At 48.0% G+C, this 23,079-nt stretch overlaps 1 protein-coding gene across 3 annotated transcripts in view; it reads left to right on the forward strand.

The window, feature by feature from the left end:
• Window positions 1-4,838: 4,838 nt before the first annotated feature.
• Loxhd1 (lipoxygenase homology PLAT domains 1) overlaps window positions 4,839-23,079 on the forward strand; it is a 133,935-nt gene continuing 115,694 nt past the window's right edge. For 2 of the 3 annotated variants that reach the window (XM_048806606.1, XM_015482237.2), the window contains exons 1-4: window positions 4,839-5,088; window positions 11,403-11,517; window positions 18,334-18,414; window positions 20,112-20,296. In XM_048806606.1, coding sequence (XP_048662563.1) covers window positions 4,956-5,088; window positions 11,403-11,517; window positions 18,334-18,414; window positions 20,112-20,296 — 514 coding nt within the window. In that variant the 5' untranslated portion in view covers window positions 4,839-4,955. The remainder of the gene's footprint in view (window positions 5,089-11,402; window positions 11,518-18,333; window positions 18,415-20,111; window positions 20,297-23,079) is intronic. The other variant, XM_015482238.2, reaches the window with a different exon arrangement.

Raw genomic sequence — 23,079 nt, forward strand, 5'->3', positions numbered from 1 at the left:
TGGAAAAGTATTCTGGCTGGAGTGACTGAGAGGTTACCCCCTTGTGAGGTGGGAGAGATGCACAGGATGGCCACCAGGAGGCGCAATCTTGGTGAGAGAGGAGGGAGGCAGGGACTCCAAACCCAGGAGGGAAGGTGTTCACCCTTCAGTAGGTGTACAGTAGGGTGACTGGGTATGCTTTTGCTCAGGACAGTGAGGCCATTCAGGGAGAGGAGTCCAACTGGAGGAAATGGGGCCAGGGGGAGCCAGTATGGTTGGAGGGTGGAGAGAGTGGGGTGAGCCTGCAGGGGTTAGTATTAGAGGGGCTCAGGTTTTATTCTAAGGGCACAGGAAGCCATTGGAGCACATAAGCTGCAGATTGGTGCAATCTGATTGATTTTTAGAAAAAATCCCTCAGCTGCTGAGAAGAATGGATTGGAGGAGACAGAGGTGGTCAAGGCCTGCTTTCCTAACACACCAGGCAGCTAGAGCTAGCCAGAGTTTGCCCAAGATGACAGTGGGAACTCACATCTCAGTGAAACAGGAAGACCACCAACCTCAGACACTGCATCCTCTTCCTCTCCCAGAACAGGAGATGGCTCAATCTGAGACCCCAGACCAGCTGATTACCTTGAGTGAGAATTCAGGGCACAGGGTAGGCAGGGAGCCATGGGTGAGAGGCAGAGCAGCCAGGCCATGCACCCAGATTCTTCAGTTTCTACATGTTCCTTACCCACTTCCCACTTCCCACTCGTAGGTTGCTCACTCACTCACTCATTCTTGAGAGTCACACTCCTTCTGGGCCAGGCACTGGAGGTACCCAGGACTTAACTGGAAGGAGCAGCAATATGGGGGATGCTCCTCACAGTGTGCTCGTGCAGCCTTGCGATCCTCCAGACCCTCCTACAAAGGCAGGACCCACTTCCTCTCCCTGCAACCATGGGCTTGGCCTTGTGTGTCGCTTTGTTTGGTGGAAGGATATTAGCAGAAGGGATGCAAGTGAAGCCCTCCAAAGTGCTTGCACTGTCAGGATTGCATTCCACGCCCCTTACACTTCCACCACAGAATGAGAAGAGTTTTCTCTGGGCCAGAGTTTGTGGGGAGTGCTCTTTCAGCCCAGCCCATCTTTAATGGGTGCAGAGGACAGCAGTCCCTACAAAGGCCAGTCAGTCCTATAGCTTGATGTAGAGATACCAGGCAAGGACAGCAGAGATGAGTCACCAGCCCAGTCCCAGACAGGGAGAACTAATGCTTGTGCCACTCAGTTTTGGGTGGCTGATTGTTACAAAGCAAGAGCTGACGATAGAAAAATACATGCAAAAGCTCTGAGAGCCAAGCAAACTGAAGCTTGCAGCAGTTGTGCTTAGGAAATAGGCATTTGTCTGTTTACCCAGGGTGGCTTTCAGAAGAGGGAGGTTGAGTCAGGGTAGAGAGGGCCTCTACTATTAGTTTGAGGAGCTAGGATTCTGTTCATGTCATGGACATTTGTTATTCTATTGGCAACCCAGCATCCTAATCCTTTTGTCCTCGGAGAAGAGATCAGCTCCCCCACCTAGGCATTGGAAATGCCAAATATTCCCTTTCCCAGCCTCCTTTCTAGCAAGGGTGTGCGTACATGACAGAGGCTCAACCATTCAAACGTGCAGGTCTCAGGCTGATTGGCAGAAGGCAGTGGAGTCCATTCTGGAAAGGGTGACACCAGCAGAGATAGGCAGCAGCCGGGGTTCTGGTAGCAGCAGCTCATGTTGGAGCTTAGGGACACAAGCCACACTTCCAGGCTCAGCTGTGGTGGCAGTGGGGTCCTCACCAGACATGCAATTTCCCAGCATCGTTTCCAGGGTGCAGCTTCTAAGTGTAGTTCTTAGAACTCAGAAAAATTCTGAGGTCTCCCTTATCAACTTTTAAATAAAACTTTTAAAAAACTTTAATTAGCCAGTGTTGGCTTCTGTTGCTTGCAGTTCAGGATCTTGGTTGATAAAAGTCAGTTGCACTGGAATGTAAGTGAAGAGCAATAGAATATACTTGAAGGAGGAGGAGCTGCCAACAAGATCATTTTGCACGTGTGTGCTTGTGTGGGCGTGCATGCATGCACACGTGCAGTAGTCAGTGGGATTTAACAGACCTTTCCTGCTATCAGAGGTTTGGGTCCCAGTCATCACCCGGCATGCCCTTTGTGTTTTTATCTGTATGTAAACTGCTGGGAATCCAAGAGTCAACTTTGGCCACGAGGACTCTTACGCTGCCCACTTGAGGGCTTCACTCTAGGTCTAGAGGGAGAATATGATGACACCAAGGCTTCCTCAAATCTGGCCCTTGGATCTGCCTGGGATGAGAGGTGGATCTGGGCCTATTTTCACAGCTAGTCAAAAAGCCTGGGATGAGGATTGGGCCAATGGTCAGGTCTGCATTGTGGGCTGGACAGATAGGTGGTCATGGGGACGTGGGAAGGTGGGACATGTGAGAGAGACAGGTGGAGCCCGTGTCCTGTTTCTGAGGTCATTCAAAGCCTCCTTGTGATCCCTGACAGTCCATTCCTTCCTGATTACAGCCCCCGTCCACCTGGCCTGTTTTCTGATCCTCTGGTTTTACCTTTTGGAGAATGTAAACGCAATTGTCCAGCATGTACATTTTTTTCTGCCTGTTTTCTTTCAGCATAATGTTTTGAGATTCATCCAGGTAGGAGCATGTCTCCCTACTTCCTTTGTATTGCTGAAAAGTCTTCCTCTGCATAGATGGACCTTGATTTGATTACCCAATGGCCAGTTGATGGGCATCTGAGTTGTCTACAGTTTGAGGCTATTGTGAATCAAGCTTCTGTGAACATTCACATACCGATCATTGTCATCTCCCTTAGGCAAATGACCAGGAGTGGACTTTCTTTCTGGATTGTGCAAGGAATGTTTGTTTAGCTGCATAAGACAGTGCTGCTCTGTCTCCAGGGGCCTGGGCCATCACACACTCCCACAGTGCTGTGAGTTCCAGCTGTTCCAGGTCCCTGTCAATACACTGACTCAGAACCTACTTTCTCATGCATGTGTTCAAAGGCCAGGGGATTCTTCAAAAAGATTCGTTTCAATTTTTTTTAAAAAACTCCAATAAACATTTTTATCTGAATTATAATTCATTAAAAGTGAATATTTTATTATTCTTTTTCTCATAATAGATCATCATTCAAAGTGATTTTTCTAGTCATTTCCTAGTAATCCGCAAAGTCCCTGAGGTCAAACCACATGGTGCCAGCAGGGGGCGCGCGTCACCCACCATTAAACTTTATTCCTGTTCCTCTGGTAGATTTGGAGCTGAGTTCTGGGTGGATCCTCAGCAAAGTAGGGGAGGAGGTGGGATTGGTTTTCCTGGATGAGGATATTTGGGTCAGTGATTGGACCCCCCGCTGGTGGGGGATCTGGGTGGCTCCAACAAGTAGTACAGGAACAAAGCAGCCCCAGACTTGGAGAGAATTGAGTGCTACCTGCTGGTCAGCTGTCCCTCCATCTATTCATGAAAGTTTCTCCTTCCCTTTGAAATTATATTTGCTCCTTTGGCTTAGAGTACAGAATTACATGAGATGCTTCTAGACGGCACTAATCCCACTCAAGAGGGCTCCACCCTTGTGACCTTATCACCTCCCAGTGGCCTGCCTCTTAATGCCATCACCTGATATAGGAACTGTCATTCGCTCGTATTCAACATATCAACCAGGAGAGACCCACACAAACATCCCATCTGGTGCAGGCCTCTGGGATGTACGTTAACCCTTGGCGTATTGTGGAGGTTTTTGATACTGAAGTGCTTTCTTCCAGTGCTGAATAACACCAGAGGGTCATTATGACCCTTTTATGGATGGGAAAACAGTGGCCTTGTCCCAGGTCACATAGCCAAGAGGTTATACAGGGGCTCCATTCTGTCCAGCAACCTCATGCTGCAAGGACACAGGAGTGAGTTTCAAGTGAAATGAAATTTTCTTGCATTTCAAAATGAATCTTATGATTTGGATTGTAAGGAATTTTAATAAAGTCTTAGGTGCCTTAATAAGATCAATAAGCAAGAAAGAGGAGTCTGGTGGCCACAAGGGAACTTTTCTTGATGACAGGGGTGGGGAGGAGCTGCTAAAAGTCCAGAGATTAACATGGGTAAACAGAGCGTTCTTGGTAAGACAGAGGCCGGTGTCTGAGCACTGCTGAGGGTCCTTGAGGTTAAGCAGGCTTCCCCAGGGTCCTGGGCTCTGGCCCCATAGTGTCACTAATTCATGGCTCAATAGCTGCTTTGTGGGATAAGAGCTTGTGGGGTGCAGCTGGTCTCCTCTGTAGAAGGGCCACTTTCCGAAGCCAGCAGTCTTCAGGAGAAGGAAGCAGAAAAACAAGAAGGATCCAATAAGAACCGGGGTTCTGAGTAAGCTGATCGGAGGTCATGAATAATGAAGAGAAATGGAGCCGGGAGTGTGGCTTGTTCCTGGTCTGTCCTCCTCAATAGGACCCTGGCCCTAGGGTGATGTTCCAGGGCCTCCTGGCCTATGAGGCTGAAAGGGTCAGTGGGGAGGACTCTGCTGGCCCCTGGAGTGAGGGGTCTCAGGTGGCCCTCTCTTGGGAGACCAGGTAGAAAACAGATGCCACCCTCAACATGTCATCTGAGACTCTGTGAAGTGGGGACTGGTGGGGGAGGAGCAGGGATGCACGAGGACAGCCTGTCTCATCTGCATAAATAAGTGAGGAGGCCCACGGAGAACCCCCAGGGCAGGTGCAAAGCAGGAGAGGCTGGTAGAGGGAGGGGACAAGGACAAGAAGAGCAAGGAAAGCACTGAGATCATCTCAGGGGCCAGAGAAGAGAAAGGGGCTTTGAGACAAGACCTCGGGAAGACAGGTCACTGGCCCACCCAGCCTTGAAGCCACACGAGGGACAGTGGCTCTGCCGCTCAGGTATCCAGGCCGCAGGTGAAGGGCACGTGAGCCTGGGCGGGCCAGGAAGGGACAGCCAGCACAATGATGCCCCAGAAGAAGAAGAAGAAGAGGAAAAAAGACATCGATTTCCTGGGCCTGTATGAGGAGGAGCTGCGGAACTACGCCTCGGAGGACGACGACGAGGAGCTGGAGCACGAGTATTACAAGGCCAGGGGTGCGTCCTGCAAGGAGGGGGGTGGGCGCCGGTCTCCAGGACCTGCCTTCGCTCTCGGTGGCGATTGCAGGGTTCCAGTCCCCTAGTCATCCCAGATAGCTACACTGCCTTGGAGGAGGCACCATGCCAGGGCCCCCATGGTACAAGAGGTCAGGAAACATGCCCTGAGGCAGTGTTCCAAGAGGACAGAATAGACTAGACCACAGACCCCGTGGGAAGGCTCCAGCCCGAGTCCACAGGTATGGTCTGTGTGCAGCAGAGTGTCTGGAGTGGCTGGGGCCATAGGGGGACAACTTGGGGAGGAAGCCTGACCTCTCATTCCGTGCCCAGGGTGGGGTGGCGGCTGCTGCCCGCCATGGCCCAGGAGAGGTGGAGTTCCCTGGTTATGTCCCTTTCTTCATGGTTCCATAGTTACACCCAAGTCCAGTACTGGGCTTGTAGCCACAGCCGCCCTGAACTCTATGACGGTGGGGTCCTGCTCTGCCTTTAGTGGTCCATACCCAGAACCAACTCAGAGAAGGTGGCCTTAGCTGTGGCTTTAGCAGGGCAGTGCCCTGGGCGTCTTCTGGGGTTGTAGAAGAAAGAAGGGTCTAGAACAAGTGGGGCTTGGCCACCTCCCAGCACACGTGCTCTGCTCTGCTGGGCTAGTGTATGAACGGGCTTGGAGCAGCATCACCACAGGACAGGCACCCTCAGCTCCCGTGCACCTGGCTGCTGGTGAGAACATTCTAGATCCTCTCAGACAGCACCCGTCGTCGGCTCTGTTTGTGGCTCTGCTGCCTCGCTGTGCCCACGTGGTCTCTGTCTTGAAGCCCTTTGACATCCATTCTCATATCGGATCCTCGGGATCCCTGAGAACAGTCAAGGCAGGTGTGACAGTCCCATTTAACAGGTTGAGGACTGAGGCTCTGAGACACTAGGTGACCTGAGCAAGGTCACAGGTGGGACAGAGGAAAAGAACTTCAAATATCCCTTCTCAAGGTGAGTCCTTCTCTCGTGTCTCGGCGCTGCTGAATAGAGTACTGCCCTGTGCACTAGGCACTGTGCTAAACACGTCACGCATCCGAACCCATTTCATTCTCCTAATGATGCACTGAGGTGGGTTGGGTCATTAAAGTCAGGATCTTGAGGCATAGAGAGGTTAAGTCACTTTCCCAAGATCACACAGCTGATCAGAGTTAGGATTTGAATCTAGCTGATCTGGCTGCTAAAATTGGACAACCTGCCAATTTTGATTGTGGTAAACCAGTTGGAGAAGATCAAGCTGGAGTGGGTGCCACAGTGATATTTCTAAGAGACCCATGAACTCTCTGATCTGCTGCAGGGTCCTGGGGGAAAATGTGGTTGATGCTACTGGTAATTATATGCTGAGCTCCAGCTGCCCTGGGTTAGAAGGACCGTTCTCCCTGTGAGCTTTGGGATCTAGTTTTTCATGGAGTCCTGATGTGTGTGATAAGAAGGAAGGGCAAGGAGAGAGGCCCAGGTGTTTCTTCTCTGTTTTGCCTACACTGTTCACTGTCAGCCGGGGAGGAGCGTGGCTCCCTCAATGCTTGGAGGGCAGGCTGAGCCTTCTGCCTGAGGCAGGTCCAGGATGGGAAAACAGTGATTTATACCAGAACCTGAGAGTTGAAGGGACCTCAGAGGCCATCCTACGCAGCCCATGGGGCATCTCCTGTCCTGCATCCCAAATGGGTCAATCAGCATCTCTCTAGATGCAATTTCCCAAGGCGTTAGGTTGTTGCTAATGAAAATGGTAGCAGTGAAGGCGACGGTGATGACATTGGTGATGGTGATGGTGACAGTGATAGGTGATGGTGACATGATAGTGATGACAGTGATGGTGATGGTGATGTGATCATAGTGATGATGTTGGGGACAGTGATGGTGATGGTGACAGTGATGGTGATGTGATAGATAGTGGCAATATCTTTTCATTCAACTATAAGAGTCTGTAAAATAAATTCCCAAGGGAGGAAAGTGCCAGGTCAATGAGTATGAACACCGAACACCTTGTTTTATTTAATTGAATCTTTACCACAATCTTCAGAGGAAAATATTATCCCCACTTCAGAGATGAGAATGTTGAGTCTTAGTAAGAAATTCAGTAGCCCTCACAAGGCCAGTAATAGTAGCATTGGGATTCCAACACTGGTCAGCTTCATTCTGTTGTCCTCCTTCTTCATTCCATTGATTATTGCAATCGTTCATTTTTTACTCCACGTAATCATTCATCCAGGCGATTATTTGCAGAACCCTTCCTACATGCTGGGCTCCTGCTAGCAGCAGTGTGATGCCCTTGACGGTCCTGGGTGCTGGCCTGGGGACTTTAGTAGTTAGGGTCCTTCCCTTCAGAGCCAAATAGAATTCTGTGTTTTCCACAAGATATCTGACTTCCACAAGATTGTTCTTCGACTCTCTGAATTAGATTTTTTAAATTGCATTTTTAAATTGAGGACGAATGTATACATAGTGCAAAAAAAATCATGAAGATACAGAGTGATTAATTTTGCACATGCCTGGGCTGTGTAACCACTGTTCAGATCAGAACACTCCTAGCCCCCACCAAGTCCTTCATACCCCTTCTCAAAGCTAACAACTCTCCAGAATCTATCCTCATAGATTGTTTTTTTTTTTCTGTTCTTGAACTTCATATAAATGGGATCATATGGTGAATACTTTTCTGCGTCTAACTTCTCTTGCGTTCAACATTACATCCAAGAGATTCATCCCTGTTGTGACATATCATGTAGTTGGTTGGTGGGTCCGATTGTATTTTATAAATACATCGATGTTTATTTACAATTGTCTTGTTGATGGACACTTGGGCTATTTCCAGTTATTTTGCTCTTATGAGTAAAACTGTTACAAATCTTGTTCCCATCTTTGATGGACACATGCACTCATTTCTCTTGGATTTGTAACTGGAAGTAGAACTTCTGGGTCACAGGGCGAGCATATGTTTACCTACTGGGGGCTCGTGTAGACGCACACACCCACCTCCCTGTCTGAGAGTGACAGTAGCTCCACATTCTTGCCAATACATGATGTTGTCAGTCTTAATTTTAGCCATTCTGGTGGGCATATGGTGGTATATTGTTGTAATTTAATTTGCTTTTCCCTGATTAATAATGGTGCTGAGCATGTTTCCCTGTGATTTTTTTTTTTTGGTACTGGGTATTGAATCCAAGGATGCTTTACCACTGAGCCACATCCCCAGCCCTTTTTCTGTTTTATTTTGAAACAATGTCTTGCTGAGTCTCCTGGGGCCTTGCTAAGTTGCTGAGGCTGGCTTTGAACTTCCAGTCCTCCTGCCTCAGCCTCCCAGGTTGCTGTGATCATGTTTCCCTACATTTGTTGGCCATTGGGATGTCCTCTTTGGTGACATGTCTGTCTTTTGTCCACTTTTCAACTTTATTGAAGTACAGTTTACTTACAAATAGATTAATCTTTTATAGAGTTTCATGTAAACAGCCTTGGAAAGAATGTAGTATTTTGGTCTGACTTTAGTTCAGTGTAATGTGCTTGATTTTTGTCCGCCGTGCCTTCTCACTGCCGAGTGTGTCTGTTGTGTGGACACAACATGGTTTGTTCATCCATTCACCTGTGGATGGACATTTAGGTTGCAGTTTGGGTCCATCCGGAATAAGGCCACTGTGGAGACTGAGTTCATAGAGCTTTGTGTAGACGTGTTTTCATCTCTCTTTGGTTAATGTCTAAAAGTGGATTTTTTAGATCTTATGGTAAATGCATGATCATCTTTTAAAGAAATTGTTGCCCATTTAAAAATTATGTGGTCTCTTGGGCTGGGACTGGGGCTCAGTGATAGAGCACTTGCCTAGCATGTGTGAGGCACTGGATTTGATTCTAAGTACCACATATAAATAAACGAATAAAAAAGCAAAAGCTCATCAACATCTACATTTTTTTAAATTACGTTGTCTCTATTTTCTTGTCTATTCGTGTAAATTCTTTATTTTTTTCTGGGCAGGAGTCCTTTGTTGGCATATGCGTTTCAAATGTTACCTCCTAGTTGGTGGCTCTCATTTTCCTTCTCTTCGTGGTCTTAATTAAAGTCATGTCCAGTGGGTCAGTTTGTTTATGGCTGGTGTCCTGTATAAGTAGTGACTGTGTACCCCTGTGTCAGCTATTGAGGTAGTTTTCTCATCCCTCTTCTGTTCCCCAGACTTTTCTCCAAATCAGTCATCCCTGGGGCTCTTCTTCTCTCATATGATTCTAGAATTTCCATTAGGCTGGTCCTTCTGTGAACGCTTTGTTTGGACATGCCCTGACGCATGTGCAAACCATGCAGGCAACACTTCAGACCCCAGAGCCTGCAGGGTCAGTGGTGGTTTGCAGATCCAGCTCCTCTATGGTTGCAGGCTATTAAGAATGCAGGCTCTGGTTATCATGAGTAACAGGGAGCCACACACACACACACCACTTCTGCCCCACCTCAGTGCTTTGATGGGGTATCATCAGAACCAGGGGCATCAGAAGGTCCCCTTGCCCCCAAACACTGCTGCTGGTCATCACAGGCCTGGGAGGACAAAGGTGCTCCTTGAGGACTTCTGGAATGTAGGTACATCATTTGCATGCATGTTAGTTCAGCCAACATCCTGACTGCCAAAGGAACGAACTGTTGGCTCCTGGAGCTGAAACCAGCTTCTCTGCATAAACAACAATAGTTAAAAAAAAAAAAAAAGAAAGAAAGAAAGGCTAATCGAGTATCTTCTATATGCCAGAGTCTTGACATACATACATAATCCCCAGAACAGTCTGTGGACCAGGTATTATTGGGAGGTTGGAACTTGTCGAAGATAACCCTGCTTCTAAGTGGAGGAGCCAGCAATGGCCACCCCCAGATCTCTGTGGCATGGCAATGGGGTACTTAGCAGCAGCTCATACAAACTGTGGCCTGCCGTGGTGTGAGCCGCACCTGTCACGCAGCTGCTGCAGGCCTAGAGCACACCAGCTGCACGAAGGTGTTCAGATCCCTCAACCCTCAGCCCCCAACTTTGCCATCAGCACCTGGGACAAACCGCCTATGAGGAATGGACTCTGAATAGATAGGTTTGAATGTCTAATCCCCAAATTTCCTCCTCATAAGCTGGGCCTCGTTGGGGCACCTCAGATATACTCAGCGGCTGGTTGGGGGACCAGCTCTGGAAAGACTAGAAAGTAGGAATGATAATAGGTTTGCTTCAATACTCAAGTGCTCAGGTTTAGACACATAATAGGATGTCAGGCAATATTGTTTATGACTACAACTACTAAGCATTGGTGTGAATATATTCCCATGATGTGATGGACACCTGGCACCACATTTTGCTGGCTTCTCAAACTCAGCCTCCCTTGCTGCACGCATGTATGGCAGCTTCCAGCCCAAGACTGATTCAGAAGAGAACCTTTTCATGGAACAGGCTGAGAACTTGGCATTTATTTTGGAATAGGAGGGGCAGACTGATGGTGATGTGATTTGGCTGTTTCCACTTGGTAGAGGTGACATGGCTCTGGGGTGGCTGGCAGCAGCAACTCTCCCCAGGCCAGGTCTGGGCTGTGATTCTGGGAGTGGAGATTCTGGAAGTATGTTGGATGCATTGTCCTGCAGCCTGGCCAACGCTTCTGCTAACTACCTAATATCCCTAGTCATCTGGCTTGCTTACCTGGCTGCAGCGATTCACAGTCTCTCTCTTTCCTTTTCTCCGTAGCCAGCAGGTAGGCTCTGATGGTACTCATTCCCTGGCAATGGGAGGTATTGATAGCAAATCAAATAAACTTCAAGAGGCCCTAAAGAGGGAACTCAGTATCCCTGCCAAAGAGGGACCATTTGCAAAGCTTGCACACTTGGCCCTGGGTGGCTTCTCCTGAACTGGCACTGCCCAAGTGGTTTGTGGGAGGTGAGGGTGGGCTCTGGCTGCATCATGTAGAAGGCAAAGAGGAAATTAGGGGCCAGCTGCAGACCCTGAAGAAGGCTGGGAGGGCTTCATTGTGCTGTACTGGAAGAATCCTGAGAGGCCTTGGGCTCCATCTAGTATTGACACTATGCAGGCTGTGACTGGACTCGTCTCCTGCTTTTAGATTCCTTATCTGCAAAACAAGTATGATATCAAAGGTGAAGTCTGGGTCTTGCAGCAGGAGCTGGTGTGGGTCTGACTCTGGCTCAGAGGCTTTTGGAGATCCGGGGTAGAAGGATTCCCAGAGTCCATTGTGCCGGGGCATCTCTTGGAGGCTGGTAGGAGTTCTGGTTTCTCCAAGCTTATACAGAATTCTGGGTTCTCTCCTGAGCCTACAATCCATCTTCTTTTCTCCTCCAGTGTATGAGGTGGTCACAGCTACGGGGGACATTCGTGGTGCAGGGACGGATGCCAATGTCTTCATCACAATTTTTGGAGAGAATGGGCTCTCTCCCAAGCTTCATCTCACCAGCAAGTGAGTACCATGTTGGCTTTGGTGAGTTCTTGGGTATTAGTGTGGGTTGAGGAAGTTTCTGGAACCCAGGGGTGGCCTTCTGCTCTGGGGAGAAGGCTTATCTGATCATGGCATTTTATGTGATGAGGGGTCATGTACCAGCCAGGACTTTCCCAATGATACCCCATCAATCTTCCTTAGCCCTTCTCTTGATTTTGTGGACAGTAATGCCTAATTTGGATCTGCCAAGAATTCATATTATCTGTGCCTTGATGTGGGAGAATAAATACTTAGGACCAAGGAACGTGGGTATAGGTCCAGCTTTACTATGCAGTCATTTAACTTTGGCCAAATCTCATTGTATCCAAGGCCTCGGTTTCCTCCTATATCATCATAGAGCTGTTGGTGCAGGGACAGTGGGAAGCTCATATGTGTGAAGGAGTCTTGAGCTTCATATGCTCTGCACCAAGCTCATTGGGACCTGTCATTGAACCTGCCCATCAGTCAGGCACACTCGGCCACATGGATCACATGTGTGTGCTTATGTGTACATGTGCATTGTGGACACTTTTTTTGCATGCTATTATAGCCCTCTGAGGCAAGGACTACTGTCCTGTCTTTTGTCCTCCCTGACCCCACACCCATGCACACACAAAGGCTGACACAGCAAAACCTGAGCACATATTAGCAGAATCACAGAATTTCAGAGATGGTCAGGGTCCTCAGGGAGGATCTAGTTCACTGTTTTCATTGTGTGCTGAGTGGACAGGAGCTTGACCAGTTGCTTCTGGGCACCATGCACCCTATCTTAGCATAGGTAAGGCATCCCCTCCACGTAGGGATGCCTTACCTATGCTCACTGGGTTAGATTCTGCCTGAGCTGAAGTTTCCATAGCTAAGAAACATTTGAAGCCACTGATGGATTCTAAGCCATCATGGAGAAACTGAGGTCCAGAGAACAGCAGAGAGTGGCTCAGAGTCATGGAGTGTTTGAAGGGGAAGTCTCAAGACCCTGGTCTTGGTATAAATATTTAAGTTGACCTCATGACTCTGGCCCTGGGGTGTGTAAGAGACTCCCCTCAGGGGTCCCTGGGGCTCTGGGTTTGACCTCTGGATTTATGTCCTGGAGCGTCTAGGGGTGGCTGGGGAGCTGTTGGGGGGTGGGGACCCCAGGCCAGAACATTCTGGACTCTGTGCCTTGCGGGCTGAGCAGGCCCGTGACACGTGCTTGTCCTGATTGCGGGCTGCAGCCTGCGGCCTGGCTGGGCCGTGGCGAGGCTGAGGCCGGGGTGAGGCAGGCATAATGTGCTGTTTTGTCCGTTTCTGCAGAACAGGGTACCCGCCTCCTTGCACTGCTCTCACTGCCTGTGATGTGCTCGTGGAAGTCTTTCCCTCCAGTGATGTGGGCACGGTAAAGGGAATACATGAAATGCCCGTCCTCTTTGCCATGTGCCTTCCCAGAATGCTCTGCAAGAGGGAGAAGCCTCTAGGACAGACGCCTGACTTCTTAAACCCTTTTCTCCTTCTCTGACTCACCTTCCTTCTATCATGCATCCAGTATCTTCAATTTCCTCCCCCGGCATTTTTTCCTCTATTAAAACCTCTTCTCAGGAAGGGCCCAGAGTGACTTCTATAAAGTGGTGTGCAGGATTGTCACTGATCCCCATCCCAGGAGCCTGAGCTTCAGCCTTGCCTCTCCATGGGAAGAGAGTAAAGGGGAGCAGGCTTGGGTGAGCTGGCAGAGCCAGAGGGGCACAGGCAGCTGGCTTCTCCAAGCTGCCCAAGGATGCAGTCGACAGACCCCAGTGACAGCCTGCATTCCCCAGAAGGCTGCGGGTGGGGGTCTCTGCCTTGATCAGTTATCATGCTCCAGGTTAGAAGGAAGAGCATGCATCTGGCCAGGATCCCAATGCATCTGGTCAGGGGTCTCTGCAGCAGTGACCTGGAGGATCTGCTGTGGCTCTGGGAGGCTGTAGAGGGCTGCATAGGGAGGCAGGGAGAGCTGCAGGACGAGGCATGGGAAGGGCTGCTTGGGTTTCCAGCATGGATCTTAGTCCTTTGTGAGTAGTCAGGACTCAGTAAAGCTGAGGTGTCATATGGCTGCAATAAACTTCACAGGGAGGGGACAGTGCAGGCATCCAGTGGTGAAAAGAATTCAGAAGAGAGGGGTCTAAGGGGACTGAGGGGAACATCTTGCAGGAGTACGGAGGCAGCAGAGACAAGGTAGGCCTGCAAGGAGGAGGCCGGAGCTGGAAATGCAGGGCCGTGGTGAGGGGGAGAGAGGGGGAAGATGGGAAGGGCAGGGAGGCCAGTCTCAAGGAGGTCTTGCTTGAAAGTTGATAGGTGGCTGCTCAACTTACGGTAGTGGCCAAGATCATCTGACCGCAGAGAGCATGATAAATGAGGGATGAGGAGGCTGGAGTCTGGCTGCCGCAAGAATTTAGAAAAAGTCTGCAGAGGAAATTGCATAGACATGGTTCCTGCTATCGAAGACCCTTTCAATTCAAGATGGAAGCTGGGAGGGATCCCAGCAGGCCTGTACAACCCGGAAGCAGATGGCAGGCAAGGCTTCACCTGAGCTACAGGTGAAGTTAGCTCGGGACATTGCCGTCCCCATGCTGTCCCCAGGGTCTCATGATCTCCTCACATCTCAGCTGTCAATACTCAAACCCTTTCCATACCCAAACCCACCCTAAGCCAAACTCACTGTGTCACCTGGAAAACAGCACCTTGTCCTTCACATGCACACACACACACACATACACACGCACACACACACACACATGCACGACTTTTGTAACAGAATTCACTGATAGCTCACAGTGCTAGAGACATTTCACATCACAAACCCACACAAACAGCTTAGAATGGAATACCAGACCTCTTATTCTTAAAATTCCACCACCATATTGGAATTTCTTTTGCTCTCTTTCTCCACAGGCTCCCGGCCACATCCCTTGTGACCCCTTCCTTTCTCTTCTGTCTCACCCTTGACTTCTGACCAATCCTGTGCTTTTTCTCCTGTGTCTTAGAACCTCACTTTTCACCCCCAAATGGCTTAGCAAATTTTTTTTCCCTACACAAAATAATTCCTACTCCAAGAAGAACTTTGATGTCTGATGTTAAAAGACTGATCTTTTCCATATTTGTGTCTGGTGTCCAAATTCCTTGGAACACACCAGACCTTTCCTAGTTAGCAAAGGATGTGACATGTTTACTGAGGTTCCCTCACTTGCGAACCTCCACAAAGTGCCAACAGAACCTCTCTCGGAGGAAGCTCCTATCCCCGTTTCCTTCTGTTACCCAGAACCACTCCCAACATTGGGCCATGTGACCAGGATATGGCAAAAGGATGGGATCTCATGTATCTTCTGGAACACAGTTGTTCTGCTGAGAACTCACCATCTGAGAGTGTCGGAGAGTGCCTGGCATTTTAGCCTGATGGCTCTGCCTGACGGGCAGCTAAAATGACCTGTGCAACCTGTAAGGGCTGGGGGGGGGGGCGGGTGGTGGAGGATCTGCTGCAAGGTGGCACAAACAGGGGCTGTGTGCTGCCTCAGCCTGTATTTGATGGTGGACCAGGATCCATGGTAAGGCTCAGTCTCCCAGGAAACACGAAGAGTCTGTATTTTTAATATTTCCTTTGCCCCGGGACCCTCTTCTGCTTTGCTATATCTACCCCTTTCCATTTTCTGAGACCCACAGGCATTTGCATTCTGACTGACCAAAAGTGAGCATCCCAGAGTGGTTGGGATTGTCCCAGGCCTTCCCTTAGTGAAGGGAGTGGGTGGAGCCTGTCTCTGTAGCCCTTTCTCTCTGAAGAGAGAGACCCCCTGGCACAGGGAAGGCCTTCCCTGACTTCCAAAGAGAGGTTGGACTCCATCCGCCATCCCTGGAAGCTTGCTTTGTGTCTGGTACTACCCTGAAATACCCCAGTGTGGGCCTGGGACTTGGCTGGTGGGCTCTCTATTCCTCAGGCTCTGCCTGTCCTGGTCACCCTACTTTCCTCTGCATGGCACCCCCACACTGTAAAGCACCATGGGTGATTATTTAATAAGCACACTGGAGCATGTCATGGGTGCAGGGTTCCCCTGGGCTGAAGGTGGCTGTCAGCATCCCTTCCAAAACCTTCATCAGAGGTGCCCCCTGAAACCTGCTGTTTTATTTCTAAATCATACCTCATCTTTGCCTAAAAATGGGGAGGGGTGCCCTCCTCTGCCTCCACTCAGTGGCACAGCTGCTCCCCAAATTCCATGCCTCAAAAGACAAAGCCCAGCAATTCCCAAACCTTCCAAAGAATCCTCCCTGGCAGCCTGTGGGTGGGGTGGGGCAGGGCAGTGCCCAATCATGGGGTTGTGCTTTATTTCATAATCAGAAAAACAAAATGTGTTCTTTTGGGGAAATTTGGAAACACTGGAGACAAAAACAAATTTTCAACACTTCTTACGCAATCTGAATATCAAGACATGATATTTTTGTAAAAATCCTTCCATTCTGTTGTTTTTAAATGAAGGTGGTTTCCTGTTTTTATTGATTATCGTGTTCATACGTTCAATTTTAACCTGTTTTTTCTTTTAAGCCTGTATCATACACGTGTTTCTGTCTTATTAATATTCTTTTATAATGGAATTTTTAAAGATGGCAAAATATTCTTTCATATAGCTTCCTAGAGTGATTATTCCTTGGGGGATTTATCTGATGTAGAAGCTCTTGTCTATTTATTCTAAAAATCAGTTGTCTTATATGTTGAAAGAGAAAATAACATTTATTTATTTATTTCTCATTCACAAAATCCTAGCATATACAATTGATGACTGTGTGCTTTCCAAGTTAATAGCCGCTGTGACTTTGAACCCAAATCTGGGTGTACTGTTGGTGAGAAATCCCCGCACCAGCTAGATTACCATGAGTGCTGGTTTGATTAATTTTCTTTCCAAGCACCAGACTGGTAAGCTTCCTTTCCCAGGAAGAGGTTGACCATTCTTCATGGAGGAGACTTCTTATTTTCCTTGCTCTTGCTGAAGCTGTAAAAATGACATTCATCGTCTTTCTTATGCGACGGTGGAGTATGGACTGTTTGCTGAGCATAGCTTTAGTTCCCCTCTTTCTCAGGGGTGAGACCCACCTGAGAGGGTCCTTTGCAACCCAACAAACCAGAAGGCTCTGCCACTCTCCTCCTCCCTTCTCTGCACCCAGACTGCACCCGACAAGGTTGCCTGAGTTTGTGTTTTCATGAACTGTGCTCTGCTTTAGGAGATGTTGGCCCTCATCTCCTGATGCCCTTCTTAAGGAAACTTCTCCCAGGGCAGTTATTTGCCAAAGTGGGTCTGTTTGCAGAATCCCAGCTTCTGGATTCTGTAGAACCCACGAAGTCTTGTTCTGAGCCTGAGCCTTGTGGCATTAGGGCAAAGGCCCCCCACCCACCCCCTACCCCCTTTAGTTTGAAGCACATTGATAACCAATGAAGAGGCTGTTAGTTTTTCATTGCTGTAACAAATACCTGAGATAAATCAACTTAAAAAGAAGAAACTTTATTTTGGCTTACAGATTTGGAGTTCTCATTCCAGGCTTGGTTGCCCCATCTGTTTGGGTAGCACACCATGGCAGGAGTAAGTGGTGGAGGAAGCTGCTCACTTTACGGCAGCTGGGAAGAAAGACAGGAAGAAAAGACAGGAAGGCGCTGGGTCCCAATATCCTTCATGGGCATGATCCCAGTGACCTCTGTTTTTTCTTTTTTCTTTTTTTTAGTGCTAGGGATTAAACCCAGGATCTTGCCCATGCTAGGTGACTGCTATCCCACTGGGCGACACCCTCAGTCCTAGGCCCCACCCTTTAAAATTTCTACCAATTCCCAGGAGAACCATGGGCTATGATCCAAGTTTTTAACACACAGGCTTTGGGGAGACACTGAAGATTCACACCATAACGTTGGTATAAGTCTTCTGCTGTTTTCTTTTCCCCTGGGCCGTATGCTTACTCCAAAAGCCCTGGCCAGGAGCATAGGGGGAGGTCTATCTTCTCAGGCCTAAAGGACTCAACTGTGGGGCAGGCAGAGCTGCTGGAACAGGGGCTATCCTGGTCTGCATAGGGGACACAGCAGTCATCGACAGGACCGGTAGATTCTGATGCGAGTCGGCTGCAGCCCTGTGTGTGTAAGCTGGGTGGATTTAGGACGCTCCAGAGCCTGGACTTGCTGGGGCGCCGTGTTGCCGAATGGCTCAGGTGTACTCTTCTCTGTTCGCACCTTTTAGAAGCTGCCAGATCTGCATTTCCCTCACCACCTCACTTCCCTGGTTGCTGGTTTGGGGTGGAGTGTTCCCTTTCCTGTTGCAATGGCAGGACCACAGTTACCTCCCAAGTCTGCATCCACTCGGGGCTGCCATTGCAACTCTTCCCACCAAGAACGAGGCCAGCAAGGGGAGAGGCAGAGTGGCCTGCGCACCCACGGGCACCATGGCATCCATTGCTCCTTCCTCCTCCAGCCTTCCAGCCTAGAGCAACCAGCAGGCATGGCTTCATGACTTCGGAGAGCCACATACTGGTCCCGGCTCTGCCACCAACTAGCAGTTTACTGGTCTGTAATGTGGGGCTAATATGGCCCACTGTGTTTGCTTTAGTGACTCACTGCAAAGACCCTGGGTGTGAGAGCAAGGTACTAACTGTCCTTGCCCCGACCCACTCCCATCGCGTCAGATGCTCAGGACGGGATCTGGTTGAATGTAGCTCTCTCTGGGAGTGGGCCCGATGGAGGAAGAAGAGGATGCCAGCCCTCAGCTCTCCTCCTGAGCCTGCGAGCCACGCCTTGATCTGCACTAACTAAGCACACGTTCCTTGCAGGAGCGAGTCTGCCTTTGAGAAAGCCAATGTCGATGTGTTCCGGGTGAGAACCAACAACGTGGGCCTTGTCTATAAAATCAGGTGAGGAGCTGGCCCTGACCAGGGGACAGTGGAGATGAAGGCAAGTGATTAGGAATTGACTTCACTATTGATTCTTTCTGGGTATGGATACTCTCCAGGTACTGTTTGAGGCATTACCAAAGGCCCAAATTATTTCTCTCCCATCCTGACTCACAGTGACCTAAATCCCTGTTAGAGACTCATTTCTTGGGTTAAGATTATTTGAGACAAATTTTCACAAACTTGGGACATGGGCTCTGAGAGACACCACGGCACAGTGGTTAGGAGCAAGGCTGAGTCCAGATGGCCTAGGTTTAAGCATCTGCTCTGCTATTTATTAGCTATAGGAGTTTGGGCAATTCACCTTTTCAAACCTCAGGCTCTTCCTTTATAATAGTGGTGCCTCATCTGCAATGACCCTAGGACTCCACAAGTTAGCATTAGGATAATAAATGACAAGCAGTAAGCTTTCAGAGGGGTCTCATTTTGCAAGATGCCTTTGGACAGAGAGCTCCTTGAGGTGTCCTCTCGGGGGAGCATCCTGAACGAGGAGAGCTCATCCACCACCTTGTTACAGAGCGGGAGTTTCTCTCACCTTTTCCCCTCCCAGTCCCTGCTCACCAACTCCCTTCACATTTGTGCTCTTTTGTCAGAACATTAAGGTTATCTGTGGTCTGATGGCACTCAGACTAGGGCCTGGACAGCGGTCAAATATGGCCTCAATTTAGTCCTAAGTTTTCTTCCTCCTGCTAGAAAAGTTAGGAGCATGAACTGTCTTTGGAAAATTAAGGGGCACAGGAGCCCTGGGTTCTTGGGAGGGGTTATAAGCAGGAAAAAGGCTCTCAGAGGGGAGGATTGGGAAGGGACTTTGATGTGTGGGTTAAGGAAGCCACCAGCTGAGGTTCCTCCAGGTGCCAAGTTCTATGCCAGGCACATACATATATTCCTGGAAAGGAAGGTCCTGACACGTTGCGCCTGTCACCTGTGTGTTGGGTCGTGTGCTCTACTGGGTTGAGGTTGCTCTGCTAACAGCTGTCTGTATAAATCCTCACTGTGATGGGCAGGATGAGATGTCTCATGTCAAGTGAGCTTGTCCAGGAGCCATGTTTTAGGGAAGAGATTAGTCAAAGATGGCTATAGGAAGTGGGAGAAGATCTTGAGGGCACAAATTTTGAAGAATCTGAATCTATGCTGCCCCCAAACAGTAGCTTCTAGACATGTGTAGTTATAAAACATACAACAGATTTTTGAAGATTTAGCACAAAACAAAGAATGTAAAATATACTGTTAATAAATTTTGACATGATTACATGTTAAAGTAAGTGGAATTAAATACACATATTCTTAAAATTTGTTCTGTATGTTTCTTTGTATTTTTTTTTAATGTGGCTACTAGAAAAATCTAAAATTACAGCTGTGGCTCATATTATATTTCTATGGGGCAACATTGTTCAGTGGCTATGGGGGATTCCCCTGATTTGTGGGGCTAAGGATAGTGTCTGCTAGTTGTGGGTGTCTGAGAGCCACAAAGAGGGACTCCCTGAGCCCCAGGGACAATGACCTTGCAAAGTACCTCCTTACACAGACCAGGAAACTGTTGTAAAGTAACAATAAAAGAAAATGGTGGAACCTTTCTTTGGAGGACACGTTGGGTATTCCACTATGGAGGGGGGCGGTCATCTTGGTTCTGCCAGTGAAAGTTTTGGCTTCCATCCCAGGATTGAGCATGACAACACAGGCTTGAACGCCAGCTGGTACCTGGACCATGTGATTGTGACCGACATGAAGAGACCTCATCTCCGTTACTACTTCAACTGTAACAATTGGCTGAGCAAGGTGGAAGGTGACCGTCAGTGGTGCCGTGACCTTCTGGCCAGCTTCGACCCCATGGACATGCCCAGAGGTTAGTGGCCAGGCTGGCTTGCCACCATCCCTCCCTGCCTGGACTGGGCTCCCCCTGTCTTGGTCTGGGCAGTTCCACCTCCCCTTGCCACCCTTTCAGGGTCTTCCTGTTGGCTAGGGCCCAGTGAAGCTGTGTCTCTTTTTGTGGCTTTCCCACAAGTAAGCTAACAGGCTCAGGGCATCAAGGAAGTAGGAAGGAAAGAGGAACTGGAGGCAAGATGGAGGGACGGGTTTGATCCTGAGGGCAACTGGGTGTTCTCAATAACTGTCTGTCAAGAGGCCCTCTGAGATCAAGGCAGCTTTCCCTATCTTCCTATTCTCTTCCATTTTTCATGATGTGGAAGAAACCCAAATTATAGCCAGGGCCTTGTGGATGGGAATCAGAATTTGGAGCTTCCAAATCCCATCATGCTAACCTCTGGCTCCTCCTGATTTTAATGAGGAATAAACTAACTTATTCCCAGCGACATCTCTGGCTTAAAATTCAGTCATATTCAGTCATCTTGTTCTATAGGAATAAAGAGAACAAAGCATAGAAACACACACACACTCACACACACTGTATCTCATGTTCTTATTTTCCACTCTTTTGTCCTCTAAAGTCCTGACCTGATCTGACCCCATCACTGAACATATTTGCCTTTCCAAAAAGGAGAGGATTATGTGAAGGTACTGTATTATAACACCCTGCTGTCATACATTCATGGGTCATCAGAGGGGAGAAGGGTTTGGAGGCTAGGGAAGGAAGCCACTTCTCCATAGCCACTCAGCAGAACATAGACGGTGACCATGCTGGTTGGATTCTGCCTTCCAACATGTACCTGTGTGGTACATTTCTACCTGGCCAGCCAGCCAGGTAGAAATCAACATACATCCTGTCCAGTGGGCTCCAGCTCTCAATTTCTGTCTACCTCTTATATGTCACCTCCCAACCTTGAACACTTGACCTTCATCATAATAATTTGCAACTTTATTGATTCTTTTAAAATATTGATATTTTCTCTTATTACAAAAGCCAAATTTGATCATTGCAGAAAATAGCCATATGAAAATGTCTAGAAAAGAATATCCATAATTCTATCACCTGGAAAAATAACACTAGTGACATTTTGTGCATTCATTTCTAATCTTTTCTATGCATATGCAGTTTGAAATAATGGGTGGCTATGACAGCTTCTGTTTTACAGCATGTTTATTTCTATGCCATTAAATATCACTCAACATTCCTACTTACAATGACTGTGCAGTATTCTGGAGTATTCACTGAATTTCTTATCATTGGAAATGTATTTTGCATTGCCCCCTGAACATTTTTTTTTTGATGATAGACAATTCTATTATAAACAATACACCTGAATCTTTGCACTGATTCATGACTCTTTCCTTAAGATACTTTCCAAAGTGGAATTTCGAAGTTGAACAGAATGCTCGTGGTTGACGTTTTTGAGGAGCATTTTGATAAGTGGCCCTTGAAATTGAGAGTCTGTGCACAGTCCTACCAACTGTGCAAGCAACCCATGCCCATCAGCCTGACCGACATTTAGTAGTACTGTGTAATGTTCCAGTTGGAGAGGAAAAGGGGGTTTTCAAAGTTTTCTCTTCGGTTACTGGTGAGGCTGAATATTTTCATATGCTTATTGGCAAATTGTTGCATTTTCTTTTTTGATAGATTTTTATTTTATATATTTGAGGTTTCCAACATAATGTTAGTAGTAATATGTTACTCTAAGGCAAGGTGTGTGTGTGTGTGTGTGTGTGTGAATTGTGTGTCCTTTGCTTGTCTTTTCTGTTGGTGTGGAATTTCCTAGGTTCTCCCATAGATCTTAAGCATCTTTAATTTTTGATCAAGTCTCTTTACCATGATCAATCCTTCGAATTGCCCTGTTGGCCAACTTCCTTTTCTGTTCTCTTAGTCTCCCCTCTCTTGACTTTTCCCACTTCTAGTTTGTCATCTTACTTTCTGCTTTGGTCACACAAAAGTCTGGGGCACCACCGTCAGAGAAAAGCTTCTGAAGAGTCCCCACTGGGAAATGAGCTCACTGGTTCCTGGGTTTTCCATAAGAGTCGCCCAGATTGTTGTTTTCTTGCTTTTTGAAGCAGGACCCCTGCTGACCTGGTCTCTGAGTCATTTCTTGGACCCTGGTAAGCAGTGGAACATTAGGCTAGATTCCAGAAAAAAGAATGAAAAAGGGCTCTTGAATTAGTACTCCTTAATTAATATTCTTTAAATATTAATATGACTGTATTGGTAAACAAATGTTTCAATTTCTTTGTTTTTCACCTGGAATTATACTAACTTGGTATCTGGCTACCACTGGAGGTCTTTAATATAAAAATAGGAAAGATAATTAGTTCTTCATCCATGCAATTTAATAGGTGGAATATTTCAAAATATGGGATGTGAGCAATAGCAGAAGGAGGAGAGAGGAAAGGGAACTTTTCCCAGGTCTATATCACCAACTCCCAACATTGTCTAAGGGAGGGAAGATTGGTAGGTGGCTTTTACCCCTCCCTCACCCCAAGGACAATGGCTGAAGTCCTGTCTGGTTATCAGCTGGAAACTTGTTTCATTCCTGCTCTTCAGAGAATGCGGGTGTTCTAGGATTGCTGACTGACCCTCTGAACTCATCAGCAGGTAGCTATTGGGGTGGACGGGATAGGACTTGATCAGGTTTCTAGGAGATTTCTCTAATGGATCTCACATCTCATGTTTTGAGACATGCAGGGGGGGAGCTTGCCCTGCATGTGAGAGCAGAAGGGGAACTTTGGGGTACTAGGACTGCT

Source organism: Marmota marmota, unplaced genomic scaffold (assembly GCF_001458135.2).
Source record: "Marmota marmota marmota unplaced genomic scaffold, marMar, whole genome shotgun sequence".
Taxonomy (NCBI): domain Eukaryota; kingdom Metazoa; phylum Chordata; class Mammalia; order Rodentia; family Sciuridae; genus Marmota; species Marmota marmota.